Source organism: Giraffa tippelskirchi, chromosome 11, assembly GCF_054371585.1.
Source record: "Giraffa tippelskirchi isolate mGirTip1 chromosome 11, T2T-mGirTip1v1.2.pri, whole genome shotgun sequence".
Classification (NCBI taxonomy): Eukaryota; Metazoa; Chordata; class Mammalia; order Artiodactyla; family Giraffidae; genus Giraffa; species Giraffa tippelskirchi.
This window is the reverse complement of record NC_137285.1, coordinates 99,515,826-99,530,533: the sequence shown is the minus strand read 5'-3', so window position 1 is coordinate 99,530,533 and position 14,708 is coordinate 99,515,826. Positions and strand designations below refer to the sequence as shown.

The window sequence follows — 14,708 nt, the reverse complement described above, 5'->3', positions numbered from 1 at the left end:
TAAGACTGGAATGAGAAAGGAAGAACCAGAGAAAGTCTCAGGCAAACAAACACAGCAAACTCTAAGTCATCATTCTTAGTGGGTTCTAACATTCCTTTCCTCTGAATACTTGTTAGGTGGAGGGCCTGATGGAGTTTGGATGTTCCTTGTGCATGCCTGCATGCTCAGCTGCTTCAGTTGTGTCTGCCTCTTTGCGACCCAATGGACTGTAGCCCGCCAGGCTCCTCAGTCCATGGGATTCTCCAGGCAAGAATACTGGAGTGGGTTACCATGCCCTTCTCCAGGGGATCTTCCTTGCCCAGTGATCGAACCCGTGTCTCCTGCATTATAGGCAATTTCTTTACTGCTGAGCCACTGAGGAAGCCTGTGATGTTCCTTAGCATATCTTTAAACCCTGATGTGTGAGAGAGGGGCCAGGATCTGATATGTAAGATCAGAGACCATGCCTTGGACTCTCCCTCCCTCATGGACCTGCTTTCTGGTGGATATGTCAGGGGCCAGCTGCTAAGAGTTCCCAAAGGAGCTAGATCAACGCAAGATTTAGCATTCTCTGCTTTCAAACACCAAACCAGTGGGTGCTGGCCGTGGTGCTGATGTTCTTGCTGGAAGAGAGCGGGCTCCCAGCTTCCCCAAGAAGCCGTGAACCCACAATGATAACAGGACTATGTAGCCCCTTCCATCATCTTTCCAGGGGATTACAGAACTGAGCATCATTCTTCCCACCTCCCCACCGCTAAGTGTTCATGGTTCTGATCCTCACTACTTGAATCCCACCTCCGATTGTCTCCTTCAGAACAGCCACCATTTGCTCACCTCGTAATTCCTTGGACCAGAAAGCACCAAATATCTGAAACCACAGATAGTTCCCCAACCTCATTACCACCAGTAACTTCAGACCTCATCTTCCATCTGCTCAGATGCTGAAAAAGGGTCAATAAGAGAGTTTAGGCTTCATCACATTTTATTACCTCCTTCATCTGATGGGTGTTCAGGGAAGTGGCCACCAGTGAGCAGGGAGACCTTAGGGTTGGATGAACCTAATGCAGAGTAATCAGGCCTGTGTGGCAGAGAGCTGGCTTACCCTCCACCTCAAAACAAGGCTGAGGGGGTGAGCAGAATTCCAAAGTGCCAGTTCAGGGAAATGCCCTTGGGGAAACTGAGGCTTGATGTTTAGATAGAGTGAAGTCAGGCCACGTGTGTGTTTCTCCTGATCCAAGAGTGTGTTTTAAAGCCATAATGGGCCTGTAGGGGAATGGATGAGGATGGAAGAATCTTAAACATCGAGTTTGGGGGAGGGAGAGTGAAGGCCCTGGTTTGGGACTGCTGAGATGCATTGGCATTGGAAACAGGCAGGAACTGTATATGTGCTTTGAGAACATCACTGGTGCTCCTTGGCCCTGAAATTCCCCCATCCCCATCCTAACAAGCGCCATCTCTCCCTCCCCACTCCCCTGTGGCCGGGCGCTGGGCTGGACCCACTCAGGAATACTGCCAAATGGACCAGAGTGTGACCAGGGTGATGCTGTAGGCCAGCACTGCCAGCAGGTAGATGCGGAAGAGCAGCCGGTCCAGCACGGAGCCCACGCGCAGCCAGTCCCGGGCCACCTCTCGGCTCCCCTCCCGCTTTTCCAGGAAGTGCCGGATGGAGGTCAGCTCCTGCAGCAGCCCGCGCACCGCCAGGGAGGCCTCCCGAGGCGGCGGGGGAGGGCTGCCTCTGCCCCTCGGGGTCTTCTCCAAGTCCCGGGGTCCCCCCACATGGCTGCAGTGGTTTCCCATGTCTAGAAGAAGGACAGAGCATTGGCAAAGGAGGGAGGCCCAGCAGGCTTGTGTGAACGTTGACCTTTCGTTTCTAAGGCCTCATACATTTTTACGATGTATGATTTCAGACCTAAAGAGTGCGGAGAATAACTTACATCTTTGGGTACCCACCGTCCAACTTAAGCGAATAAAGAAAGCCGATGCAGCTGAAGATCGCTGTATATCCTCGCTCTTTAGTCACATCCTTCATCCCTCCCCAGGTCAGCAAGACCATGAATTTGATGTTTATCCTTTGGGCATACATTTTTTTTAACCCAAGGGCTTTCCTCAGCCATTTGATATCCATTATATCATTTGAACCTCCCAGCAGCCCCATGGAGAGGCAGACTAAGAGTGATTACTAACCACACTCTTCATATGAAGATGTGAAAGTTCAGAGAGGTTAAGGGACTAGCCTGTGGTGACACAGCCAGAGCATCATTTAACGGTGAGGCCACCGAGATCCAGATACCCAGACTCCAAATCCACTGCTTTGTCCACTACATCATATTATCTCTCTGCACTCCTCTCCATGACTTTAAATCCTTCTAGACCAGAAAATACTCCTTCAGATCACTGCCTTCACCAGATGAGCAGGAGAATTAGGCATTAGTCTATCGCACTAGCTCATGATGAGATGGTCTTAGGTTAACCAAACATCTTCTACAAAAGGCCAGGCCCCAGCCAGGAGGAGGACACAAAGGAGGGGAGATGGGTGGAGGGTTTAAATCACCAGCTTGGAGTCAGATGAGCCTGGGTTCCAATCATGGCCTTGCCAGGTCCTGGCTCTATGACCAAGCTGTTTGGCCTCTCTATGCTTCTGTTTCCTCACTTGAAAAATGAGGATCCTATTGGGTCACCATGAGAATCACCTATGATAATGCACAGAAAATGCTTCGCACACCCCTGGTAAAGTGCTCAAGAAATTAACAAACCAATCACTACCACCACCACCATCAGAAGCATGAGGAATTTAGTATCCCTCTGTGCCCTGTCTTTCTGCCTCATAGGTATTTGAAATTCTAGAGGGCCTGGTCTTTGGCTGATTCTAATGAGAGAGTGTTAGGAACCAGGCTTCAGTGCTGAACTACAGGAGGGTGGTTGTCCCATAAGTGTCTGTTGTTGTCATTGTTTACTTGCTAAGTCATGTCCAACTCTTTTGGTACCCAAGGGACTGTAGCCCACCAGGTTCCTCTGTAGACCCCATGGAATTTCCCAGGTAAGAATACTGGAGTGGGTTGCCATTTCCTTCTCCAGGGAATCTTCCCGACCCAGGGATCAGACTTGCGTCTCCTGCATTGCAGGCAATTCGTTACTATTGAGCCACCAGGGAAGTCCTATAAGTGCCTGAGGGGCATCCACTTGACCTCCCTTGGGATCCATCTCAGGCGAGGTCACCCTCAGCCCAGAGGTCTTGGGTCCTGACATGTTCAGTCTCTGGGACTCCTAAACCCTCTTCCCCTCTACCCAAGCTGATGAGTGAATACTAAGTGAGGAAGGAGTTTGATTGATGCCTTTGGCTGAAGCCTGCCGTGAGTTCTTAGTGCAGGACGGTACCCAGTTCCCAGGCCCTGCCCAAGCTCTCTGGCCTGGCGAGCCCTCCAGAGCCTCCCCTACCCCAAGTCCCTGCCTCCAGGCCAGAAGTTCCCCTCTCACCTGAGCAGTCATCAGTCTTGGCAGCTTGGGAGGTGGCTGCGGGCCTCCAGGCAGTTGACTGCTCCCCTAGGCAGAGGAGCAGGGCAACTCTCTCAAGAACCAGGTGGCGCAGCCAGGCGGGCACTGGCTGCTGCAGGTCCTGTTTATGTACCAGCCGCACGATGAGGATCGTCTCGGCCAAGCTGATCACCAGGAGAGCCATGCACACGACGAAGTAGACACCTATGCGCCCCGGGATGGGGCGGGGCGGGGGACACACACAGGAGGTAGGAGAGTGGCACTGGTCCCTCGGCCCCACCGAGCTCTCCCCCGGGAGGGGGCCTTACTGATGAGGGGCGTGCCGATGGCCGTGGCCGGCAGCGTGTCAGACACGATGATCAGGAAGACTGAGTAGCCCAGGAGGAGCGTGATCTTGAAGGAAACTCTCTCGCCACTGTCCGGAGGCAGGTAGAAGCCCACGATGTCCACAACCATGAGGAAGATACTGGGCAGAAGCAGGCTGACCGCATAGAAGAGGGGCCGTCGGCGGATGACCACCTGGATGGAGAGAGGAGCTCGGGGGAGTGGGGGCAGACAGGTTCTGGGCCCAGGACCCCCCCCTCCCCATCCCAGATCCTCTTGCTTCATGGAGCTTTCAGCCTGGACTGCTGAAAGATGTAGACAAACCCCATATACTGTCTCTGGATCCAAGCTCGTGGCTGTTCAGAAAAAGTTAAGAGACAACGCAGCTGTGTTTCCCCAACCACTTCGTTGAGGCTGCAGGGCACCCAGGAGTTGGGAAAGGGCTACGGAGGTTCTTCCCCATATGCCTCCTGAAGTCTGCCAGGGTGTGCCCCACTCACGTAGAACTTCATCTCTGCGTAGCTGTCACTGCTTTCTATACTGAACTCCTGAAACTGGGTCAGCACCCCCAGCAGCTCCCACTCGCCCTGGTTCATGAAGACGCTCCTGTCGAACTTCACTTTTTCAGGCAGGCGCCACAGGGAGATGTTGATGTCCTGGACTGAGACAGGAGAAACCAGGCAGCTTTGGAGCCCAGGCCAGGGGCATGGCAGACCCTGTGATGGCGGGGCAGCACCCACGTGGCGTGGCTCAAGCCTCAGCTCTTAATCTTCAGCCTGTTTTTTGGCTGTAAGATGAGGTCATAGTGCTCCCTGTACCTGTCTGTGCAGTGGGGCTGTACAGAGGGGATGGGTCCTGGATGGTGACACAGCAAAATGCAAACAACCGGGCAAACTATTTATTAGAATGCCTTCTCTTTCTGTCTCTGTCTCCCCCTCTCTCTCTCAGCATACACACACACACACACACACACACACACACACACACACACACACATCTTCAAGCACTCCTCTAAGTTTCCTGTTAGAATTTCTCATTTAGGCAATGAGCAAGAGGCAGCTTTCCTCATCTTTGCCTTGACAGAGATGCCTGCCTTCATATTTATTTATTTATGCAGCTATGCCGTGTCTTTGTTTTGGCATGTGAGAGATCTTACACATGGTTGTGGCATGCAGGATCTAGTTCCCTGATCAGGGATCAAACCCAGGCCTCCTGCTTTCGGAGCATGAAGTGTTAGCCAGTGGCCCACCAGAGAAGTCCCTGAGCTGCCTGTCTTTAAAGGTGAATTAGGAAAATAAGCAAAATCCTCCCTTACTAGCAGTTACACTGCTCTGCATCTATACTAGTGAAACAGATACACACGTGCAGCAGAAGACAGCAGTATCCGTTGCAGCAAAATACTGGGAAAGATATAAATTCCCACCAATCAGGGAAATGCTTAATAAAGTTTATGCAGTCCAAACTATGAACTATTCTACAGCAGTCAACATTGATGAGGAAGAGCTAAATCTGCACTAACTGGAAAAATGCCCAAGACCGGTTGTTAAGTAAAAAGACTTAGGTACAAGTATATATTGGAACACAAAGCATTTTACACTTATGTAAAATAAAAACCCATATCTGGACACTTTCTATAGATGTGTATGTATGTGTATGTATTCAAAGGCTGGAGAAGGATCTGGAAGGACATATTATATCAAGTATTTATCAGTACAGCTATATATATCATTATACTGATAAAAATTAAGTCTTGGTGTAGGGAGTTGTTGGTAAGAGTTTGGGATTGAGAGTAGAGGTCAGAGGTCAAAGATTATTTGCAATTATGACTTTGTTCAAGGGAGTTATGTATTACCTCTGTCATTTACAGTTAACAGAATAAAATCAGGATAGAACTGGAGGATGCTTTTATGCAGTAGAGAGATGCTCACTTCACTAGACCTTGGAGGGCACCTAGCATGCATCTACTCCGTGCAAGTTTGCCAAGCATCTTCCTTTGTGCTAGGCACTGCCCTGGGGAGCTAATCATGGCCAGAAATCATGTTCCTGCCCTCTCTAAGTTTCCATTTGCTGGAGGAGTAGACGTTGAAATAAGTCTTAACAATGAACAGAAGTAGAGAGAAAACAAGAGCCTATAAAATTGGGTGATGGAGATGCCTTGTTTGGGGGACCAGAGGGGGTTTACTGAGTAATTGACATGGACACTGTGATTAGAAATTCTGAGGAGGGACTTCGGGCTTCCCTATGGTTCAGACGGCAAAGAATCGCCTGTACTATGGGAGACCTGGGTTCAATCCCTGGATTGGGAAGATATTCTGGAGAAAGGAATGGACAGAAGGGAATGGTTACCCACTCCAGGACTCTTGCCTGGAGAATTCCATGGACAGAGGAGCCTGGTGGGCTACGGTTCATGGGGTTGCAGGGAGTCAGAGATGACTGAGCAACTACACTTTCACTCTCTTTCACTGAGGGACTTCACTGGAGGTCTGGTGGTTAAGATGCCATGCCTCCAATGCAGGGGCCATGGGTTCCATCCTTGGTTGGGGAACTAAGATCCTACATGCCACTGGTGTCAGAGGGCAGGAGTGGGGCCAGAAGGGGAAAAGGAGAGGGAGGGGCAAGGTGTCCAAGGAGAGGAAGCGGCATGTGAGTAAGGGAAAGAACAAGGGGCGCTGGGGCCGGGAAGGCAGGCAGCTGGGCTGGGGGCTGAGTAGCAGGGGAAGCCCGAGTGGTGTCTGTGCGCAGAGGCCTGTAGACCAGGAAAGAGAATTAGATCATGTCTCAGGAGTGCTGGGGAAACACTGAGAGTTTTAAGTAGATAGAGACATGATCAGATTTGCATGACTTCTCAATTAAAAAAAATTGGGGAGAGGGGGGCCACACACATGGGATATTACTTCCCCAGCAAGGGATGGAACCTGAGTTCCCTGCATTGGAAGCTCTGAGCTTTAACCACTAGACTGCCAGGGAAGTCCCCAGATTTGCGTTTGCATAAGATCTCTCTGGCTGCTGGGAGGAGCATGAATTGGTGTGGGGGTGGGGACTGGAGGGGATGAGAATGAATGGGGACCGACTGCTAGGAGCTACTGCAGTAACCTGGGCAGGAGATGAGGGTAGCTGGCACTGCGGGGGAGGGTCCATCAGTGAAGAAGTGGGTAGATTTGAAAGACACTTCATGCCAGATCCTACTTGTGATTTGGGAAAAGCATCACCCCTGACCGAGCATCTTGCCCTCAGTTTGCACTGTCTCATTCCATCCTTAGGACACCTGAGGGAGGCGACGAGGGTGACACGGTCAGTGCCATTTAGGGGATGAGGAAACAGGGGCTGAGTAAATAAGTGGTGAGCGAATTGGAGAAGGGAGACTACATCCCTGGGGTGCTCCTCAGGCAGGCATCCCTGGGCCCCCACCTGTGCTCCCGCCTCCCAAAGCCCCTGGACTCACTGGTGTGCAGCCAGCTGGTGAAGGTCAACGAGCAGTTCTGTACGTCGAAGGGGAAGTTGTAGATGTCCAGGGTACAGGCGGTCATCACCTGGAGGGGCTTGTAGTTCTGGACCTCGCCGTGATGCCGGACATACACATACGGGATGTTTGGAGACTTCCCCACGTCCACACTGGCCAGGGAAGAGGGGTGGGTTTGGGGCTCAAGAAGCAGGTCAAGCCCTGGATGTCAGAAGGTCTCTGAGCAGCTTGGCAGGGAAAGAAATGCAGAGAGGGTCCAGACAACAGGACAACCTGGCAGTTTTGTCTGGCCTCGGCTTGTCCAAGCTTCTTATCTTAGGCTTCCCTTACCTGCCATCGCCAAGGCCACTTTTCAAGCAGTTAAAGAGCATTTCTCCTTTATCCCCCTAGCAACATAGCCACAAAATGCAAGCCAGGAGTCCATGGACCCCAAAGCCCCGGGCCGTAAGTAGAACACCCCGCTGTCCCCCATGTGCCGCCCACCCGGGCTGGGCAGAACTCAGCTCTCAGGATTGACAGCCTGGTGACAATGGCCAGGCTTGGTGGGAGAGCAGACCCTTGGGTTCCATCCCTAGGAATCCTTGAAATGAAAACAATCATTTGCAGGGGTGGGGGGTGGAGACAGAACTGGAGATATCATTGAGAAGAATTAGGGCAAGTAGCGAAGTCCTGTAAGAGCTCATCCCACTCTCTTTGGGCAGACCCCAGGCCGAGCTTCCCCAAGGGAGCCCTGGAGCTAAGCCTGGGGTCCTGAGCCTGTGGCCTTCTGTGGCATCAGGCTAAGAGACAAGAAGTCAAGACCAAGGCTCCTTCAGTGTTGAAAATGGAAATCAAGCCTGAAACTGGAGATCCCTGGTCCCTCCAGCCTCAGCTCTGCAAAGAGTGAGGCTCTGAGTCAGCTGCCTCCCTGAATCGTGAGCGGCACCTTCTGGACGTGCGCAATGCAGTGGGTACTGGGGGGAGGACAGCTGGGGAGGACAGCTGGCCCCCGCCACCTTCTCCTTCCATCTGTCTCCCCAGCCATCTTCCCAGCCCTTGGATTCAGAAGCCCAGGCAGTGGAGCCTGAAGGATAGGGAGAAGGAATGTTGGCTGCTGGGAATAAAGGCTGGTGGGACCCACTTCACCCCAGGGTGCAATTTGTGCCCACTCAGGCACATGTGTGGCTTAAAAGTTTGAGTGTCTCCTGGCCCCAAGTCTCCTCTGGGGCCAGGAGCAGTAACCATCGCAGGCACTTTATTCCTTTCAGAAATATTCCTGTCCCCTTTAAAAACACTCTTCCTCATTAGACTATTATGACAATGTGGATTCATTCACTGGCCTCCTTTCTTCCTGGAAAGGGATCCTTGGGTCAAGAAGAAGAGCAAAGTTTCAGCATCAGACACAGAAAAAGAGGAGTTTTTAAAAGAAAAGAAAGGGAGTAAAAGATAAAGGGGAATGAGGGCCCAATGCAACTTTACCTCCATTTCTGCAGGTCTGGCGGAGCATCTCAAATACAATAGCAGTGATCTTGTCTCCTGCCCCCCTGCCGACCCCAGCCCCCATGTCCCTGGCTGCCAAGCGTCTGATGACAGTACTCACAACTCATTGATAAGGATGTCCGGGACCCAGATGCTGTCTGTGGGGATTGACAATTTGGTGATGTTGTCAAAGTCCTCGGGGTTCCACTGGAGAAACTCATCAGTCCAGTACTAGAGGAAGAGCAGGAATGATCATGGGTGACCCAGTCCATCAGGGGTGGGGTCGTCCGCAACTCAGGCCAACTTCATTGCTCAGAGCCCAAGCAACGGGGGTGGGGGAGCATCTTCTTGGGAGAATCTGGGTGTCAGTGGCACCCAGATTCCTCAGTGGTACCCAAGAGTCTCTTCCCCTCTGCACTCACACATCCCTACATGCGAATATACACAACACAGACAGATGTAACCTCTCCCTGGGGAAGGTATCCAATCATTTCTAACGTTATAGACCACCTAGCCATTAACTGAGGTATGGGGGCTAAGTCACTTCAGTCATATCTGACTCCTTGCAACCCTATGGACAGGTAGCCCACCAGACTCCTGTCCATGAGGCTTTCCAGGCAAGAATACTGGAGTGGGTTGTCATTTCCTCTTAGACAAATCCCTCCTTGGGTCTTGATATGCACATATGTAAACAGGGATAAGACTATGCACCTCATAGGGTAAGATACAGCTATTGCTAAATTTTGATCAATGCCTCCTCCACTACCCTGCCAGAATGACTGGTCTAAAATGTAAATGCCACCGTGTCACTCCTTTGCCTCCGAGTCCTCCTCGCACCTTGCCTGAGCGGCGCCCATCAGAAGCTGGAGGAGTGGGGAAATGGCTGGGGGTGGGAAGACTAAGTGATGGGATCATCCTGTTTCAATCACCCGATTTGGTCATCATCCAATTTGGCTTTCATAGAGGGAAGAACTTTCTAGCAATTAGAGCTGTTTGAAAGCAAAGTGGCTGCCTTCTGAGCTGCCAGTCACCAAGGTGTTCGATCAGCAGAAGCGGGACAGGAACTTGTGAGAGATGCTGTGAAAAACCTCGGGAACCAGAGGGGAGGTTGGGGGATTTCTCCTCCGCTGATCTTTAAGCTGCCTCCAGTTCCCAGTCCTGAGGTTAGAGGGGCCCAGATCCAGGAGACCCCAGATCTCATGAGCATGCCTCTCCCCTCCTCTCCTCTCCCCTTTCTTCCCCTCCTCCCCTTGCCCAAGGCCGCTGAGATTCCCAGCTCCTCTGAGACAGAGGAGCACCCTCAGGGAGGGTTGCCCGCCCCCCAGTCCCAGGAAATGGGGGTGGGGGAGGGGCTGCTTGGCTCACCTGCCGATACCAGATGTAGGTGGTCAGGACCTGATTCTTCTCATCCTGTGGGAGGAACAGGAGCTCAGCAAAGGCGGCCCTGTGGGCTTGGAGCCCACTTTGCACACACCAACCCCAACAGGAGCTGCTGCTCTGTGTCCCTGCTCCCTCGAGAATGAGGAAATGGGGTGGGGAAAGGGGCCAGCCAGGAAAAAATGGGTCTTTTACTAGGAGACACCTAGGAAGAGGTTCAAGGATTTCCTTTTTAACATATGTGTGTGTGTGTTCACACATATTTGTCTTCTATTATCTTCTATTCTATTGTGTAAATTTCACATAAACATATATAATATAATAACATAATAAAAGATAATAATATAAGACATATAACAACCATAAAGAAGGCTGGGCATCAAAGAATTGATGCTTTTGAACTGTGATGCTGGAGAAGACTCCTGAGGGTCCCTTGGACGGCAAGGAGATCCAACCAGTCCATCCTAAAGGAAATCCATCCTGAATATTCATTGGAAGGACTGATGGTGAAGCTGAAGCTTCAACACTTTAGCAACCTGATGCAAACAGCCAACTCATTGGAAAACACCCTGATGCTGGGAAAGATAGAAGGCAGGAGGAGAAGGGGCGACGGAGGATGAGATGGTTGGATGGCATCACCGACTCAATGGACATGAGTTTGAGAAAACTCTGGGAGGTAGTGAAGGACGGGGAAGCCTGGTGTGCCGCAGTCCAGGGGGTCACAGAGTCGGACACAGCTTAGAGACTAAACAACAACATAACAACATCATATAGATGTATGTATGTACAATTATATCTGTATGTATGTATCTACACCTATTTCCTACCTTAGCATGAAGTCAAAAGGTACAGACCCACATAGAATGACAAATTCATCACTCTCCTTCCCTTCCATCCAATTCCCAATTTCCCTCCTGAAACAGCCAGTTGAGTCTAGTAGAGATGGCCAGAGAAGTCAGTTCTGCCCACCCTACCCCAGTGCAGCACCTGCATTTCTGCAGTTGCCTTCTTATTTATCTGTGCCCAGCGTCCAACCTCCTCTGCTGGGCAGTACACTCCAGCCTACTTCAGTAATTGATTAATTGCTTTATTTATGATTAATTCTTCAACTACAATTTAGTAACACCCGCCGTGTACCAGGGACGTGTGTAAGACAGTGAGGGTGTAGAGGTGAATAGGACAGTCTGAACTCTCATCCAGCTCACACAGGGAGGTGCGATGTGTGAAGAACCACACGTGCACACAACCCGCGGGTGTGGGAGAGGCAGCCACACAGGTGACCCCAGTTTTCAATCTGGGGAGCATCCTGAGCTGTGGTATCAGGGCTCAGGAGCTATAGGCTCCCAAAAGCCCACCCTGGACTTGGTCTCACATGGTCTCCCACTCAGAGGGTCCACCTTGGAGCAGGGCAGCGGGGCCGGGCGCTCACCACACTGAGGATGGCGTAGAGGATGACATCGATGGACACGGTGGTCGGTGTCCTCCAGTCCCGCACGGGCCGCACGCCCTTCTTGTAGTTGGCCAGCAGGTGATCTGACAGCCGCAGAAGAGCTGGCCTGGAGGCGCTGGGGGGCTGGGGGTCCCCTCTGTGCTGAGCTGGGAAGAACAGTTCAAGTCAGACAGCAAAGCCTGAGTCTGCCCCAGATCTCTGGCCCTGGTTTCAAAGCTAGCAAATGTGTCCCCACTTAATCCCACCTCCCAGGACTCCCAGATACCCCCACAGACTGAAATTCCCATCTCCGGAGCACTTTTTGCCTACAGAGGTTCCTGCCAAAACCCAAAGGTATTCATAAGGGTAGCCCCAGCCCCCGTTTATATGAGAAAGGAAGCTGAGCTGTGATAGCAGGTGGCACAAGGCAGGTGAGGTCTTCAGTCGGCCAAGGATGAGAAGGGTTGAGAGTCACTGCCCGCCCAGAGGAGGTGGGCCTGTGAGGCCTGCATGAGGGGCTCTGGGAGCCAAGGGAAGCTGGCCCTGGCATGTGATCCTAGAGAGTGTGGCCCCAAGTGCACAGATTCTAAGCCCAGCGGCCTGCAGGGTGTCAGCCTCAGCGGAGGTCAGAGCTCAGTGTCTGCACAGCTCACAGTCCCCGGGACCCCAGCCCACAGCTGACGAGGAGAGAAGGGTGGGCACCCAGCGAACACGGACATTCCCTCTCCATCCTGCAGAGCCCACCGCAGGGAGAGCCTGCCCCGTCTCCACGCTCACGCAAACATCTCCACGCTCACGCAAACTCCCGAGGAATCCTTGCTGGGCCCCCTTCTTAGTCTAGCTTTCTGGGCTGGTTTGATGGGGTTGGGAAGAGGGCTGGGGTGGGGTGTGGAGGAAGCCAGTAGAAACCAAACTGCTCTCAGAGCCAGAGGCCTGCAAGGATAAAATCTTGAAACCCAAGACCTAGTCCCTCGCCCCATTCTGCGGGGATTTCACATGAGCACCTCAGCTGTCCCTCTGGGAAACAGTAAGAGCATTTCCTGAAAGATGCCAGAAACACAAAGGTGAAAGATAGGGGAGGGGAGGGGGTACCCTGGAGGACACAGGGCGCTGCTGGGGGTGCAGGGCTTTTCACAGCCCAGGGCTGCCGGGCTTTCTCCAGACAAGGTTGCCTCTTCTCCCACCTCAACTACCGTGCGTGCAATCCCTACAGCAAATTGGTCCTGCAGGTTCCCTTTCCTGCCCACCTCCCCCTCCCCCTGCTCCCCAATAAACTTTCAGAAAAACAACAGCAGAGAAAGAGGAAGACGAGAGGATGTTTACTGAGCGTCCCCTTTGGGAATAATATCAATGAGCACATCATTCATTTCTGTATCAGCCCCCTGGGCTGGCTGTCACGAGAGCCCACGTTACAGATAAAGATGCCCAACGCTCAGACAGGCAAGTACCGTGCCCTGCAGGCAAAGGAACTGGGATTCAGACCCAGGTCCCTGTGTATCTTCACGGCACCAGCAACAGCCCAGGTCTTATCGTCTGCGATTCTGACCAGACTGGGTGCCGCAGACCTCAGAGCCAAGGACCAACGCTGGGAGGGACAGAGCTCCCCCTCAACCAGAGAAGCCCCAGACTACAGTCTTAACTCACAGCCTGGGCCTGCTCATCCCACTGAGCTACCCCCAACGACATGAGGAAAACCATCGTGCCCCTAAGCCCCTCAGAGCTGTGCATTTAACCACATCTTAACTGTGCCTGCCCTGGCTTCAAAGAGCTCTGGCTGGAGAAAAAACCCTTCCCATGAGGGAGGGAATGAATATTGTCTGCAACAAAGGAAATGGATTCTTTTGTGACTAAAACCCCTTGTATCCCCAGGAGGCGGGAAAGGATGGGTGAGGGAATGCAGAGACAAGTTTTGTGCTATCTGAGTTGAGCCCTGGAAGGAACTTTTCTAGAAGACGAAGTCCCAGGGGGCTCGTGCAGTGAATGCAGTGCAGTCAGGGAAGATGACATTTGTCCTGATCTCTACTGCTGCGGAGATGTGTGACCCTGGGTGAATTCCTCCCCATCTCTGGACCACAGCATTCCCGTTTATAACAAGAGAGAGGGGATCAAGAGAGTTCTAACTTCCCTTACAGATGCCCTTTGATGAGTCTGGGGGCCCGAGCAAAGAGGAGAGGAGCCCACTAAGCGCTTCCCACATAGCAGGCTGTGCCGCGCCCCACTCTGCAAACTCTGCTCTCACCCTTCGCTGGAGATGCCCAACTTTCTAGCTGTATCCCCCCTGCCCTGGGGCATGGAAATCCCCTATTGCCCACATGCAGTAAGGTCCCTGATTTTGCTGCTGCCTTACCCGCTCCAAAATCCTCCTTCCCTCAACTTTTGGAGGCGCTAAGCGTCCCCTGCCCCACCTCTGTCCACTGCTGCCTAGGTGCTGCGTGCTGTCCCACCGTCTCCTTACCTTCTCCCCGTGGTGCCAGCAGTGTGGGCAGAAGTAAGCCGAGCAGTGCCTGCGGCACCCAGGGCAGCATAGTCGCTTCTCTCGGAGCGGCCTTCAGGGTCAGCGCTGCGGAGGACCAGCCTGCCCGCGCTCCGCCAGCCTCATATCAGCCAGCTCCCCGCACCTTCTGAGGCTGCAGCCTTACGCTGCCCCTGGCCACCAGGGCTGGGAAGCCGCCAAGTTTTCCTGCAATCAATCCTTCTGTTGGATCAGGTTTCAGGGCGGGGAGGGAAGGGGAGGAAGCCTGCCAGGCTGATGTCACGGGGCCAATGGAGCTTAGTCCTCCCGTTCAGCCAGGTGGCCTGGCCAAGTTCCCCAAGGAGTAACTTGGGGACAGAGAGCTGCAGGAGCCCCTGGAGCAAGGGGACAGCCTGTCTGCTGAGAGGCGCTCCGGCTGCTGCCTTCGCTTTTGCCCCTTGCTAACATTGAGCCGGGGCTTTTCTGGTGGCTCAGCTGTAAAGAATCCACCTGCAATGTGGGAGACCAGGGTTCGATCCCTGGGTCGGGAAGATCCCCTGGAGGAGGGCATGGCAACCCACTCCAGTGTTCTTGCCTGGGAAATCCCATAGACAGAGAAGCCTGATGGGCTACAGTCCATAGGGTCACACAGAGTTGGACACGACTGAAGCGACTTAGCAGCAGCACCAGCATTGAACTGGGGCAGAGTGGAGTGAGGTTGGAGAAGCAAGAGGACA

At 52.7% G+C, this 14,708-nt stretch overlaps 1 protein-coding gene across 2 annotated transcripts; it reads right to left on the bottom strand.

The window, feature by feature from the left end:
• Positions 1-943: 943 nt before the first annotated feature.
• Positions 944-14,044, bottom strand: HTR3A (5-hydroxytryptamine receptor 3A). 2 transcript variants are annotated; one of them, XM_081538290.1, is made up of 10 exons: positions 13,975-14,044; positions 12,323-12,338; positions 11,520-11,655; positions 10,079-10,123; positions 8,835-8,944; positions 7,238-7,407; positions 4,296-4,456; positions 3,780-3,990; positions 3,454-3,675; positions 944-1,778 (listed from the first exon to the last, which is right to left on the bottom strand). In XM_081538290.1, exons 1-10 carry the CDS (start codon positions 14,042-14,044, stop codon positions 1,480-1,482), a joined length of 1,440 nt encoding a protein of 479 aa, XP_081394416.1. In that variant the 3' UTR covers positions 944-1,479. The 2 variants fall into 2 exon arrangements, with proteins under 2 accessions (XP_081394416.1, XP_081394415.1); XM_081538289.1 differs by lacking the exon at positions 12,323-12,338 and having other exon boundaries at positions 11,520-11,686.
• Positions 14,045-14,708: the final 664 nt, after the last annotated feature.

Excerpts from the sequence above, each read along its gene's own strand:
- HTR3A (XM_081538289.1), bottom strand. The coding sequence starts at position 14,044 with ATGCTGCCCTGGGTGCCGCAGGCACTGCTCGGCTTACTTCTGCCCACA. Across the intron at positions 4,457-7,237 it reads CACCAGCTGGCTGCACACCA|TCCAGGACATCAACATCTCC; the intron begins GTGAGTCCAGGG and ends CTCCTGTCTCAG. Across the intron at positions 3,676-3,779 it reads CATCGGCACGCCCCTCATCA|GTGTCTACTTCGTCGTGTGC; the intron begins GTAAGGCCCCCT and ends CGGGGCGCATAG.